The sequence below is a fragment of the Eptesicus fuscus genome, chromosome 5 (genome assembly GCF_027574615.1).
Source record: "Eptesicus fuscus isolate TK198812 chromosome 5, DD_ASM_mEF_20220401, whole genome shotgun sequence".
NCBI classification, from domain to species: Eukaryota; Metazoa; Chordata; class Mammalia; order Chiroptera; family Vespertilionidae; genus Eptesicus; species Eptesicus fuscus.
This window is the reverse complement of record NC_072477.1, coordinates 42290369-42304791: the sequence shown is the minus strand read 5'-3', so window position 1 is coordinate 42304791 and position 14423 is coordinate 42290369. Positions and strand designations below refer to the sequence as shown.

The 14423-nt window shown below is 55.3% G+C and overlaps 1 protein-coding gene across 1 annotated transcript in view; it reads left to right on the top strand.

The window, feature by feature from the left end:
- Positions 1-491: 491 nt before the first annotated feature.
- The window catches only part of CORO2B (coronin 2B), a 130748-nt gene continuing 116816 nt past the window's right edge, over positions 492-14423 (top strand). The window contains exon 1 of the mRNA XM_008139087.3: positions 492-631. Within this exon, the coding sequence (XP_008137309.2) occupies positions 617-631 (15 nt within the window). The 5' untranslated portion in view covers positions 492-616. The remainder of the gene's footprint in view (positions 632-14423) is intronic.

Sequence of the window (14423 nt, the reverse complement as noted above, 5' to 3'; positions counted from 1 at the left end):
TCCCCGGGCCAGCGGGGCTCTGAGAACCCGGGCTGCCGCCCACTCCCCCGGCCAGCAGGTGCCAGGACCCCGCTCGCCCAGCCGCCCGCGGGCCTGAAGGGGTTAAGGCCGCCGGCCTCGGCGCCCGGCCCAGGCTCCCGGAGCGGCGGTGCCCAGCGGCCAGCGACACGGGCCGGAGGCGCGGGGCACGGCGGCGGGCGGGCGCTTCCTCCTCCCCCTCCTCCCTCCGCCTCCTCCTTTGTAGCGAGTTCCCGGCCCCTCTTCCTCCCCCCGCCCCCCAGCCCGGGCCCGCTCCCTCGCTCCCTTTCTTCCTGCCTCGCCTTCCTGCGGCGAAAGAGGCTCATCTATTATAAATGCACATTTGGGGCTGACATCAGCGAGGAGCGGCGGGCGAGCGCCGACGAGCGGTCCCTGCGCGCTGCCCGCCCGCCCGGAGCGCGGGCCCCACGGCTCGGCGGAGCCTCCGGCGGGGCGTGGGGAGCGCGCCCAGAGCCGCCCGGGCCGCGAACGCGCTAGCCGCGCGGGACCCCTTCCCGCCGCCGCCCGGGCCTCAGGCGGACCCCGGCCGTCGCCCCCGCACGCCGCGCCCGCGCCCGGCAGCGCCCCGAGTTCCTGCATGACTGTCACAAAGGTAAGCGCCCGGGACCCGCCGGCGCCGACAGCCCTCCGCCTGGGCTGCGGGGACGCGGGGGTGGGAGGGAGGAGGGGGCGCGGATGCTGGGAAGGTGCGGCGTGCGCCTACTTAGCTCCCCCCGTCGCTGGAGTCGCTCCGGCCCCCAAGGACTGCAGAGGGAAGGGGGAGGATGCGGCTTTGGCAGCCGCTGTGGTTTGGACAACAAGCCTCCTCACCGGCCCAGCCCCAGGACTGCATTTTTAACCCTTGTTTAGGATGCTGCATTTTTAACCCCCGGAGAGCGCGGTGGGGCAGCTCCGTGGTGTCCGCCAGTGGAGCGCGCCGCGGGGAGGGGAGCTGGCGGGGACTGGTGCCGGCGGTGGTGTGGGAATGGGCTTGCCGCCCAGAGGAGGCCACTGGAGGGGAAAGCCCACCACACCTGCCGGCCTCTGCTGCCGCCAATCCCGGGGACGCTGGCCCTTCGCCAACGCCACTCAGCGGAGAAGGCGCTCCCCAGCCGGGGAGTTGCTACTGGGGACAGGGAAGGTTCGGAGGTGACCAGCTTGAAGATAAGGGGCGGGAATGTGACAGGGAGGGTAAGATGGGCATTCTGGCAGCCTCAACATTTCAACATTGAGAGGGCGTTTTGGACCTTGCCATAGGGCCCCAGGAGAGACTTTGGGGTTTTCTCTGTTGTGAGGAGGAAGGGGTTAAGAGGAAAGCAGACAGGGTACTGGAAGGTGCCCAGGATGAGGAGACTAGCAGACCTGAACTCACTCCCCACTCTACCCAAACCTTGGGTGATCTTGGCTGGGCCTTTCTTCTTTGGGCCTCAGTTTCCTTTTGTGGAATATGAGGATGATAATATGGATCCCGAGGGTCATGCTGGGCAGCTGAAGAACAAATAAATCAAGGATGTGAACCCACACGTTTGAGGGAGCTCTGTCACTGTAAGGAGCTCACAGCCTGGCCTTGGCCTTGGGTGTTGGCCTTGGTTTTGGTGATCCAGGCACCCAAGGCCAGACTCCGCTAGCTGTCCAGCTGGCTCTCAGGATTGGAGAGTTGGAGGCCAAATGGGAAGGGCAGTTTGCTCGTGGTCAGAGCCGTGGCCCAGGTGGAGGGTCAGCCATGGTAGCTACGGGAGGGGTAGTTCTGGCTCCGTCTGATAAGTCAGGGGCTACCCAGGCCCCCATGAGATCTGCTGCAAGACAACATATTTGCTCAGGGTATTTGGGCTCAATTCCAAAATTGGGACTTGGAGACATTGTGGGAAGATGAACTTGGGGGCTGAGGGTCCACCTTAGCTCTGGCTACTACTGGCAGGGCTGCTGTGACCCACAGCGAGTAGGACGCTTAGTGTTTTGAAATGCTACGCATGCTATTCATCTGGGAAGGATGATTATTATTAAGGTTATTAATGTCAAAGGGAAGAAGAAGAATGGATAGGCCTGGATGAGAGATAAAGGATGTGCGATTTGTAATAATGGCACTGAGATTTGATTCAGTGCCTCCCCTGTGTCTCTTTATGCATACGAGCCCAGGACGCCTACCTACCCAGGAGGCCTACAAGGAAGGTGTGGTTGGCACCCTTTAACAGAGGAAGAAACTGAGGCTCAGAGGGATACAGGATTTGCTTAAGGTCACACAGTGAGTAAGTAGCACAGCTGGGGTTTGCCCTGAGGTCTGTCGTAATCTGTGGCCTATGACCTTCCCATTGCTGTGCACTGTTGAGCACCCTGGAGATGGGATTATTTCCATGTTAGAGGGTCGCTACTTGGAGGCGGCCCCTGAGGTAGGGAGTCCATGAAGGGGGGAACTTGTTTGTTAAACCCCCTGGCAGGCCTGCCCTCTTGATGCCCAGTGATTATTCAGGAATGCTTTCCCACCCCCACCAAAACCCTCTGTGTCTCTCTCCTCCTGCTCTAACCAACGTGGCATCAGTCTAAGCCAGCTCCGGATTAAATAAAATCCCCACCTTAACCCTATCTTCTTCACTCTTGCCGGTCCTCCACAGCGTTCCTGTGGGGAGGGCTGGAGGAGCAGGCGGCTGCAGGAGAGGGCCTACGTACAGTCCTGCTGCCTGGGAGCCTGCTGGAGGAGGTGCCTCTCCAAGTTCCAGAAGAAGAAGCCAGTGCTCTGGGCGTCTGAAGGCCTGGCCTCTAGTCCTAAGTCAGCCACGAAGAAGGCCGTATGGCCTTGGGCCAGTCAGTTCCACCTCTAGGCCTCTGTTTTCCCACCTGTGAAATGGAGGAATTGGTTTGGAAGGTGCCTAGAGTTCCTTCCGCTGGGCCTTTAGACATCTTCAGCTTCAGCAAGGAAGTCAGCTCTCACGGAGATTTGGGGGGGCTCTTAGTTCTCTGTTTGGTTACAAGACAGATATGAAGAAGAACCCTAAAGGACATGGGAGGTGGGATCACTGCTCACAAACTGGGGGTGGGGGGCAGGGGAGGCAATGGCTTAGAGGGTGAGACCTCAGCCCTTACTGCTCCTCCTCCAGGCACGAGGTCATCCCTTTTGGGGGAGCCTAGCTCCCTGCCCCTTGGACTGAGCTTTTGTGGCAGGCCCCCTGAGGGCAGAGGTTAGGTGTGGATTGCAAGAGATCATCTTGTTAGTGCAGAGATCCTGGAAAGCGGAGGAGAGATCAGAGGGGCAAGCTGCTAGATGGTCTGTAGCACTTCCTGAGGGGAGGCGGGCCTCTGATTCCCACCTCCCCTGGCCTCTCATACATATCCCTGTTCTCCTGCATTGTGGGCTGCAGCTGGTGGAGCTGCACATAAAGCCTGGGGGTGAGGGGGGTGGTCCTGGAGGGACTTCTGCCCTAATCAGCACTAGAGATACAGAGCCTGCAGATGGTGACCTGCTAGCCCACTGGCATTGCTCCTGGTTAGGACGTTTCAAACTCTATTTTATTGTGGGTGTCTAATAAGCTACCTTAGTTTCCTTATGTAATGAGGAGGAGAAAGGAATGAGAGAGAGAGAGAGAGAGAGAGAGAGAGAGAGAGAGAGAGAGAGAGAGAGAGATGCTTCCCTGACCTTGGCCAGCCACAGGAGAGCCAGGCTTCACCTCCTCCCAGGTTCAGCCTAAAATCCTTCCATAGGGCAAGTCAGGGGAGAGGAAGCAGAGGCTGCCTTCCTAGTAACAACACGATTTTATTCCAGATGATTTTACTCTTTGGGTTCTTGCGCCTGCTTTTTAGTAATTTTTCTATCTGTATTCCATGTCAGCAATATGCCAGACCAGCAGCACCTCTCCTGTTCTTAATGCCCTTTCCGAAACCGCCGTCACCCGGAGAAAACAGAACAAAGCCGCTAGCCCTGTGAGCAGAGTACACGTCGGTGGGCTATGAGAAAAGGTCCTGTGGTGTGATTTCCTGGCTTTTGTCTGTGATGTGCCCAGAGACGGGGCTTCTGGGTAAGCGAGGTGGTGACTTGTTGTGACGGGGCTTCCTGGTTCCCAGGTGTGCCTTGTTAGGTGAGAGCCCGTGAGCTCAGTGCTTTCCAAGTTCTCGGGGCCAGTTTGGTGGGTCTGCTGTCAGGAATAAAGCACCCGAGCCTCAGGAGTGCCTGCCATACTCCGGAAGAACTAAGGAGGAGGATGTGGGCAAAGAGGAGGCCCTGGGGCCAGCACTCCCTCTCTGGGACCTGATTTCAGGCCCAGCGGCACGGCAGCGGCTCCTGGGCCCTCTTCCTGCAGGTCAGTCCTCTCTCTCCTGCCCCTGTCCTGGCAGAGCTCAGCGCACTGCTGGCCGCCCCGGCCCCTGCTCAGTGCGACAGGACCAAGGACGGTGTTGCTCTCCCAGGTAACTAGTAACAGTTAATTGTTTGACAAAGATCACGTGACTCTAGGGCCCCTAGAGAGTGGCTTGTAGGAGAACAGCATGTCTGAGCTGTCAGATCGTCCAACCCTCTCCCTTGACAGACGAAGGAGCTGAGGCCCAGGGCGCAGAATTGGGAGCTGCCTAACGTCACTCAGCAAGTTGGAGGCTGAAGCGTCTGGAGCCTGGTCCTCCTGACGGCTGGCCAGTGCTCCTTACCCCTGGCCGCCCTGTGAGGGGACTTCAGGCAGCCCAGTCAGAGGCAGGTGTTTCGGCTCCACTCCAGTGACCCTTCTGATAGGCCAACCCGGACTGCTGGGGTCTGGCTTTCCCTCTGCTGGGCAGCCTCTTCCCTTGGAGACCAATGTTGGGGTTTAAGGTATATGGGAGCCCTAGCTATACCCAGGATCAGGATGGGAAGGGAGGAGTTGCGAGGCCACTCTACCTCCAAATCCTTGGCCCAGAATCTAGCCTATGAAGGAGATGCCTGGGCTCCATTCCTCTCTCCCCTTCCCCACCCCCCACCCCCAACATCCCCCTTCCCAGCACCTCTTTCCTGTCTGGCTCTTACTGGGAGAAGAGATGTGAGAGCCACCATGTCACAGAGCCTCAGGTAAAAGGCACACACCCAACTCCCCGCACTTGGGGGTGGAGAGGGGGGTGGTTCTGCCTCTCTACTTCATGCACTCATTATACCTCCTCCTTCCTGTCAGTTCTTCCAGATATGGAGCATTCTCATGCAGAGGGTGTGAGGCCAACATTCACTCATTCCTTTTAGCCAGCACCCTTGGAGCCCCTACTCAAGGCCAGGCCCTGTGTTAGGCATGAGGGTGACAGAATGCGTAAGCCATTGCCCCTGCTGTCCAGAACCTCTGAGGAGATGGAGATGAAGGAGATGTCCTGAGCTAAGAGTCTTGAGGTCCAGGGGATACAAGCCAGGAGAGGTCTGTCTTGCTTGCATACTATAGGTGCTCAATAAATACAGGCTCTTTCCTTCCTAACTATCTCTCCTTATAGGCAATGAAACTCACTCTCCAGAAGAGCTCTGGTGAGTTATTTGAGGGTACCCCACAGGCCTAGGTTCTCTTGCCTGGGGGCATTGCCATCTTGGCACCTGTGGCATCACTTAGAGGCTCGTGAAGGATTGTGAGGCTCCCCAGGGCCCCAGAATCACCCCACAGCTGGCTGGCCCTGTGGGGTGAGCCTAGACTTGAGCTCGGCCAGTTTGGGATGGGGATGCTGGCTGGACCAACGACCTGGCAGCACTAGGCCTGGCAGCTCCGTGATGGAGTGAGTTTTTCCATTTCTCTCCCGGGTTGGCTAGTCTGGAACAGACATGGCCTCAGCTGCCGCCGGCTCCTGGCACCGCGCAGCCCAGAATCTGATTTGGATGTGCTGGCCACAGAATTTGTCTGGTGTCCATGAGATGAGAGAATGTGCACATTCCCAGAGTGCACAGCACCCTCTCCTTTCCTCTTCTCCAGATCCGCTTTTTCTGATCCCCTGCCTTTCTCTGCCGGTGGACCCCGCAGACTCAGGCCTCAGAGCAGCTGGCCCGGAGCAGGCCCTGCCAGGGAAGGACAGATGTAAATCCAGTGGCTTCCACATGAAAAGAAGCTGTTTACAACGAGCCTCCCCTTTGTGGGCCTGGAGTGTGGGACCAGCTGTGAAGGAGCAAGAGTGGGGGAGGAGGGTGGGAAGTAGGGGAGGAGCTGCCACCCAACCTTCCTGGCCCCTCCCCTCTGCTCCCTGACAGAGGCCCCTGGAGGGACTTCTTAATTGGTTTCTGGCTGGCACCCTCCTTCCAATTAACACCGTGATGGGAGGCACCGGCTTGCTCAGGACTGTCCTGTTTACAGACTACAAGCATGGGTTACTGCACCTAATCCCTCCGAAGGTCCCATGGTGGGGTCCCCCTATTTACGGAGGACTAAACGGAGTCTGAGTGGAGAGATGGCCACAGCCTGGTCACAGAGCTAATGTGGGTCAGAGCTGGGATGCACACCCACATCTTCTGACTTTAAGCCATAACATTCTCAATCTGATCACATACTGGTCTACATCAAGCATGTCAAACTCAAAGGCTAACACGGGCCAAATAAACGAGGCATGCGGCCCGAGGGCTGCGAGTTTGACATGCTTGGTCTACATCCTGTGAGGGTTAGTCGCCATCATCGAGAGAATAACAGTTATTAAGCAGGCATTGGGCAGGCATGATCGCACTTACCCAGTACACCCATGAGGTTGAATCTGTCATCGGATGATCCCATTTTCCAGAGGAGGAAACTGAAGCTCATCGAGGGTAGGTGAGTTGCTCAAGGTGGCAAGCGTAGTGGGTGGGGGAGGGGCGCTCTGTGCCTGGGCTGTCTGAGCCCAGAGCACACATTCATCTAACGTCCAGGCCTCTTGTGCAGGTGTTCCACTCTGCTCTGCTCCCACCCCCGAGGTGGAGGGCTCCTATCTGTGTGTCCGTGGTCCTGGCACTGAGGTGTGTTTCAAGGCTGCTTGCCTTGAAGGAGACACCATGGATGTGTCCTGCTTAGACTTCCCTGTGGCCTTTATTGGAGCTGGGAACCACATAAATAATTTGGGGGAGGGTGCTGGTGAGGAGGGCTTCCTACATGTGGTGTCTGACATCAGATAGGGCTGCTTAGGCACGGTGGCCAGCCCAGGGGCCGAACAAGGTGTGACTGAGGCAGAAGTGGCCTTCTCTCGATATGATATGGCCCTTGATTCCCAAGGGGGTGCTGACTCTGAAGAATGCCAGCTTTAGAATTAGACAGATGGCACTACATCATTTACTTGCTGTGTGTTCTTGGGGAAGTTGCCTAACCTCTCTGAACATCTGTTCCTCCATCCATGAATTGGGATTATAATAGTACTTAAAAGAATTATTATGAAGATTAAACGAACTGATCCACGTGAAGCAGCTAGTGTTATCTATTAACATCTAGAAGACAGGAAATTAAAGAAATGCTGACAATGGGTGTCTTGAGGGTTATAAAATGAGAAGTACAGCAAACTTGGGGAATAACAACAGGGGACTGACATAGTCAGGGGGTCAGGAAGCGACTTTAAGCTGAATCATGAAGGGTGAGTAGGAGGTAGCAGGTGAAAGGAGGGAGCTGAGGAGAGGATAACAGGCAGAGGGCACAGCACACCAGGACTTTTCCTGCAGCATTGGGGAGGGCTCGGTACATGTATGCGCTCCTGTGATCCTCAGAAGGACTTCATGGTGTCGGTTGCTGTTGCCATCCCCACTCCACTCAGGAGGAAACGGGCACAGAGGCAGCAAGTAAGCCGCAAAAAGTCACCCAGCGATGTGGCGCACCGGCTGGTCAAGCAAGCCCCGGCCTCCTGACTCTGTCACTCTTCCCTTCCTCCTCCTGCGGTTTGATGATCACAGGGAGGATGGGTGGGAGCTGGGCCACTTAAACTGACCTGGGCAAGAGGGGGTGGAAGTGCCACGTTCAGTTGTCCAACCCTCTGCCCCCTCGCAGAGCCTCCCTGGGCTGTGTAAGGGAGAGCGGGGGCCCTCCTGGCTCGCAGGCAGCTTCAGGGAGGGGTCACTTATTTTTTCCAGAAGGAAATTTGGCTCTGTCAGGAACATTTCCATGTTATATTTTTACTTGGCCCAATTATGGCCATTTTTAGTTTTTAAATCTTTGTGATGATCTGGATTGGGCCTTGGTCTTTAAAGTAAAACTATCCTATATAATAAAAGCCCAGCAACTGAAACAGCAGAACGACCAGAACCACCAGAGACCAGAACGACTGCGGCCCCTCGCCCCAGCCTCTTCCCCCAGCAGGGACCTCCACCCCTATCAGGGGTGCCCATCAGGGCAGGCCTGTCGGTCCCCACCTGTGCACCAGGCCTCTATCCTATATAATCCTATATAATAAAAGGGTAATATGCAAATTGACCCTAACAGCAGAACGACTGCTCAACCAGTCACTATGAGGCGCACTGACCACCTCTTGGTCCCTTTCCCCAGCTGGCAGGCTCCGATTGCCCAATGGCAAATGGGGAACCGGGAGTGGGTGGTGGTGGGTGGCAGGGCCGGCTACAGGCAGCCGGGGAAGATGGCCCTGATCACAGGCCAGGCCTAGGGACCGTACCCGCACACGAATTTCATGCACTGGGCCTTTAGTGTATATATACACACTAGTATAAACTTTAATGTTACAAGTCCACTAGGTGGTGGCTGCATTTTGGTTTCTGCCCTGCCTGAGCTCAGGGAAGGTGCACATTTTACATGGAGTTCCTGGCTCAGGCTTAAACTTACTGGCCCCTGTGTGAGGCAGAAGGTGACACCCTTGGAGGCTCTGGCAGACTGGAGAGGGGGTGTGGGAAGGCTCCCGCTGGGTGGGTGCTCACACGAATTCCCGGGAAGAAGCCCCCAGGTTCAGAGTTTCACTCCAGAGCCAGCTGAGGTCATCGGGTCCAGCACTCGGCCTCCATGGCACTCCACACTTGCTAGGAACATGAGAATGACTCTTAATCTGAATTTAGATTCATTTAATAAATCCCAATTTATAAGTAGGCAGTTCCCAGCCTTTTACCAGGTGTTAGGTCCCTGCTTTTAAGGAACCAACTATGAAATAAGAACAACAGAAGTAGTTAACCTTCCTAGAGTGTGTAGTTTCTGGCAGGCATATAAAAAGTGTCTCATATAAATCTACTCATTTAATCATCATGACAACCCTTGAGGTCTGTGCTATTACTGGTCCTCTTTCTATAGCTGCAGCAGCAGAGGCCGAGAGAGGACGGGAGGTAATAGTGACTAACGTCCACAAAGCTGGTGAGGAACTGAGCCTGCTGCCCAGGCCTTCTGTCTGGCCACGGTGGGGCTGGGATGACCTTGTGCACACACTCCATGTAAATGTACACCTTCCCTGAGCTGAGGCAGGGCAGAAACCAAAATGCAGCCACCACCTAGTGGACTTGTGTAGGTATTTCTCTCTTTCCGCGTCCAGCGCAGCTAGAGAGAGGGTCCAGTTCCTGAGTAGGGGCAGCTGGGGATTGAGAAATAAAAGAAAGAGAGAGACAAGACACAAAATAGAAGGAAAAAGCTGGGAACCGGGTGGGACCACTGCCCTCTTCTGCTGGAGAGACAATGACCCAGAGCCGATACAGCGAGTTTATTTTATACCCCCAAATACCAGGAAGTTTCACCAAAAGTTAAGGTAAGACAAAAGGAGATTATTTGCATTCTTTTTTTTAAAAAATATTTTTTATTGATTTTTTACAGAGAGGAAGGGAGAGGGACAGAGAGCCAGAAACATCGATGAGAGAGAAACATCCATCAGCTGCCTCCTGCACACCCCCTACTGGGGATGTGCCCGCAACCAAGGTACATGCCCTTGACCGGCATTGAACCTGGGACCTTTCAGTCCGAAGGCCGAAGCTCTATCCACTGAGCCAAACTGGTTTTGGCAATTATTTGCATTCTTGAGTAGGCCCGAGCATTCCTGGTGCTTGACTGGATTTACATATCAAAGATCCACTACCCCACACCTGGGCAAAGGTAAGAGTCAGTGCTGATAACACATCTGCCTTCTTGGTAAATGTGTATCCAAGACAAGGCTTTGCCTGTCACCTTGGGTTCAGCTGACAATAATTAAAGAAATGCCCATGTGCCTTCCCAGGTGCTGTCTACAGACGTGTAACATTATTTACTTTAAAGACCAAGGCCCAATCCAGATCATCACAAAGACTTAAAAACTAAAAATGGTCCTAATTGGGCAAAGTGAAAATATAACATGGACATTTTCCTGACAGAGCTGGGGATCTGGAGGCTCTTGACTCTGTTCCTTACTGTGTGACCTTGGGCCAGCCCCTCAATGTCTCTGAGCCTCTCTTTTCTCATCTGTAAAAGATGGAGTTAGTACTCAACCTTTCTAGGGTGCTGTAATATGGAAGTAACATGGAAAAATAGAAGTAAAGTGCTTTGCAGGTGTCATGGAAGGGGGTGGTTCGTTGTAATGTCAAATTCACGGCCCCTCCTGCCCCATCCCACCACCAGGGTTTCACGGCCTTCAGTGTTAGGCAGTTCTGTCCAACAGCTAACCAACTTCTCCGGCTGCAGTGCTGCCTTCAGAACTGATTCATACTCTGTTGGTGGAAGAAATGAGTTCCTCTTCTAAAGGGCCTCTATGTGTTTTTATTGTCAGGCTGGTTTTGCAGATGAAAAGCTGCTTTCCACTCTTCCTGTTCTATTTTGGCTATCTTAATATGCTTGGGACACATAATCTGGCGATAAAAATTGGGTGTCCTGCTTTCGTTTGGAAAGTGAGCCAAATAAAGATCGGAACCTTGATCTGAATCATCCTGGTTCCCTGTGGAAGGTAGGGAAGACAGGCCCAGGGCACAATCTTGCCTGAGACTCTGGACAGCAAGACCCAGTCCTCCATTGGCAAATGACCTTGACCTTTGCTCAAACACATTTGACACTCCTGGGGGCTAGATCTACTTTTGTTTTGGGCTTATGGAAAGGGATATCTTTGACCAGCTTGAGGTCTTTGCAGCAAACCATTTAAACACCTGGAGTGTGATTTCAGAACTAGTAGCTTTATGATCTGGGGCCCAGGGGAATTTCCAGGACGTGGAGCAGCCAAAAAGAAAGGTGTTGGTGGAAATGGACAAAAACATTTAATTTTTGAGTTTTTTGTCCAACTGCATGAAGATGATGCTGTTTATGCCTGCCCTGCCAACCTCCAGGTGAAAGGTCTGTTTGCAGGAATGCAGGGGAAATTTGGGATTCTGAGAACTATGGGATTCTGGGAAAGGGGATTTCTGTGTACCTGATAACTTTTTATTATCTCAAATCTGTCCTCTGAAGGCCCTGGGTCAGCCTTCCTGCCATAGTCTTTATACTATCTGAGAGCAAATTCAAGTGGCTGTGGACTGAGGCTATTTCAGGGCCCCCACCGCTCTGTTAAACTGGCCTTTTCAGGGTCTGGAGATTCCTCTGCCTCAGAGTCCCCGGAGCTCCCCAGTCTCTGCTACACCATCCGCAGGCAAAGGCCTAACCTATGAGGTTGTTTGCTGAGTGTTTCATGAGTGTGGACCTTGACTCCGTAACTGTGAGCTTGCTGAGGCCGGGGTTTTTAGTCCCTTCCCCAGCACTCGTTAAGGGTGTGGTCCAGACTTTGGGGTACCAGGTGTAAAGATATAACATTGGCGAGGATTGCAGCAGGCCTAACCCCTGTCCTGGTGTTGCTGCGTAGGCAATGTCCTCTTCCTATTGATCCATGGATTTCTAGAGCCGGAAGGGACTCTAAAGAGATGTAATGGGATCCCCCCCATTTTGCAGAGGAGAAAACTGAGGCCCTAGAAGGTCTGCCTAAGGGGGCACAAGTGGCCAAGCAAGTCCTGGAGCTCCCTTGGGTTAATGGCAGGCTCAGGTTGGATGAGTTTCAGTTCAATGGGTTTTTCTAGGCTTCTAGTAGAAACCCGGCCAAGGACTGATTGAGAAGTGGGTGGTGGGGGAAATTCCAGAAAGGAGACTTTGAGAACTTAGCCTAGATGACAGGGGGCGCCTGAACGGAGAGGCTTGGTCCCCCCCCCCCACCCCCCCAAGTGACCGGCCAGGAGTGCCCCTCTCTGAGGCTTGGACATGGCAGAGGCAGGCGGAGCGACTGCTGAGGTTCCTCCCGCTCAGCCAGGGGACTGTGATTACGGAGATCTGGCAGCCGCGTGTCTTACGTCCAGGCCACCACTCTGGCCTCCTAAGCGGCCCGTGAACCCCACTCTCCCTCCTGGAAGCCGAGGGAGAGCTGGCCCTCTTGGCACCCTGGGCTGAAGGCGATCTTTCCCTCTTTTGTTTCTCTGAAACCATTAGAAGGGCCTCTGGGTTGGGAGCCTGAGTTGCTAAGAGCTTTCTGCTGGCCAGACCTTATCGCAGGCTTGAGAAGTCTCTAGGCAAAGTTTTCCCTGGAACTCTGACTTGGAGGGAGGGAGGGAGGCAGGGAAAGAAAGTGGAGGATGGAGGGTGGAGGGTGGAGGGTGGAGGGTGGAGGGAAGGAGGGGGCGCGGGGAGGGGCTCAGGAGCCACAACAAAGCCGCCATCCCAGGCCCCTGGAGAACCAGTGCAGGAACTGGCTGTGGGAGCTGCAGGCTCTGCAGCTTTTGCTTTGGGAAAGCAGCAGGAACGATGCAGCCAGTGCTCCTGAGTTGCACACCAAGCATGACACATTCTTTATCTCATGTAACCCCCCAACTCCTCTGGTATCCCCACTTCACAGAGGGGGGCACTGAACCTCAGAGAGGGCGGCCCTTGCCCTGGCTCACACCACGGGGAAGGGTGGCCCGGGACCTGCCCCTGGTGTGTCTGGTTGCACAGCCCCGTGGACACGGAGCAGCCCGCTGGCCTGGCAGCGGACGGCTGATCAAGCTGTGTGCTTGCTTTTTCCAGAATGCCCTCCCAGCCCCCGTGCCAGAGCCCCGTGCCTGAGTTCAGTTCCTTTGGGCTTTTAAGATGTTATTAAAATGTAAATTAGCCTGGGAGAAGTAATGCCTTCAGTGGGTGGCATTGACTGATAGATGGCAGGGCCCTGAGCAATGAGAGGAAGGAGAGGTCCCTGTGGGGGGAGTGAGGCCAGAGAGGACGGCTGGTCCCGGGAGCAGGTTTTGCGAGGAGATGGGAGTGGAGAAGATGGCCATCATTCTGTGTACCTCTCCACCCTGGCTGTCCTGCTCCCCTGACCACTGACCACCCTCCACACCCCTCACTGCTAATCAAGTTAATGAATCCCCCAGATTCATTAAAAAATCATTTGCTGAGCATTTGTGTGCCAGGCCCAAAGCATGTGGCACGGAGCATGCAGGGATGAACCCAAGTGTCCCTTCCTTCAGGGGGATCGCAGTCTAGTGGGGGAGACTGGCCGCTCAGAAGGACACACAGCTGTGGGGGAAGGAAGCTGGTGCGTCGGGATGTGGGGGGCAGGGACAAAGACGTGTGCACAGAACTCTGAAGTCCTGGCGGACCAGGTGGGGAAGGCAGGGAAGGTTTTAGGAGGCGGCGATCTTAGCTCCAGTCTTCCCGGTTGAGTAGGTGGAGGCGGATGAAGAGCAGGGAAAGGCATCCCAGGTGGAGGGGATGGCTGAGCAAAGGTGTGGAAAGGGACACGCGGTGGCTTATTCTCTGAGAGACAGGAGTGGGATGCTGCCGGGAGGAAAGGGTAGGATAGCGGTGGTGAGACAGGCTGGAGCGGCAGGTGGGAGCCGGGGGTCTTGAGCTCACCCTGTGGTACCCGGGGAGCCCTAGAGGGGTTTTCAGCAGAGGAGTGACAGGGGCCCTTTTGGTGTTCGCCCAGCCCATGTGGCCTGCAGGCGGAGAGGAGAGGGTCACTCACAAAGCCCATGGGCACGGGGTGGGGGAGCGGTTCCGGCCCCCAGCCCAGGTTTCCTGCAGGCGTCTCCCCGTGCCTGGGAGTGGGTGCTGCACGTGTCCCTCTCCATCAAGGAGATTGTGACTGGGACCACTCCATGGAACTGGCCTTTCCCATGGTTGCATGTGGAGGTTGAGTGGACAGAAGAGGAGGGCTGAGGGCCACAAATCTCCTTCTGAGAAGACTTGGTGATGGCGTGGTGAGAAGACCGCGGCGGTGGCCTCAGCTCTGCCACTGTGTGGCTGTGTGATCTTGGGTCAGTTATCCCCCTCCGCTGGTTGGGACTCAGTTTCCCCAGCTATCTTAGGATAACATCACCCAGTTCAAGGCTGGGTGCATGAGTGAGCTTATGCCCTGGTGCATGAGTGAGCTTATGCCTCTGGCCCAGCCCTACCCATCTCCCTCCCCCAACTTCCAGAACCTGCCGCCAGAGTCTCCTGAGCTGTCTCCAGCCTGCCTGTCCAGACTGCCGCAGGCTGTGAAAGTGCACAGAACTTGGCTGTTGAGGGCCAGAGTTCTAGTTGCGGCGCTGCCACGAGCTTGCACTGTGACTTGGAGAAGTCCTGCAGCTGGGCAGCCTTCCCTGATGAAAATTCTATCCA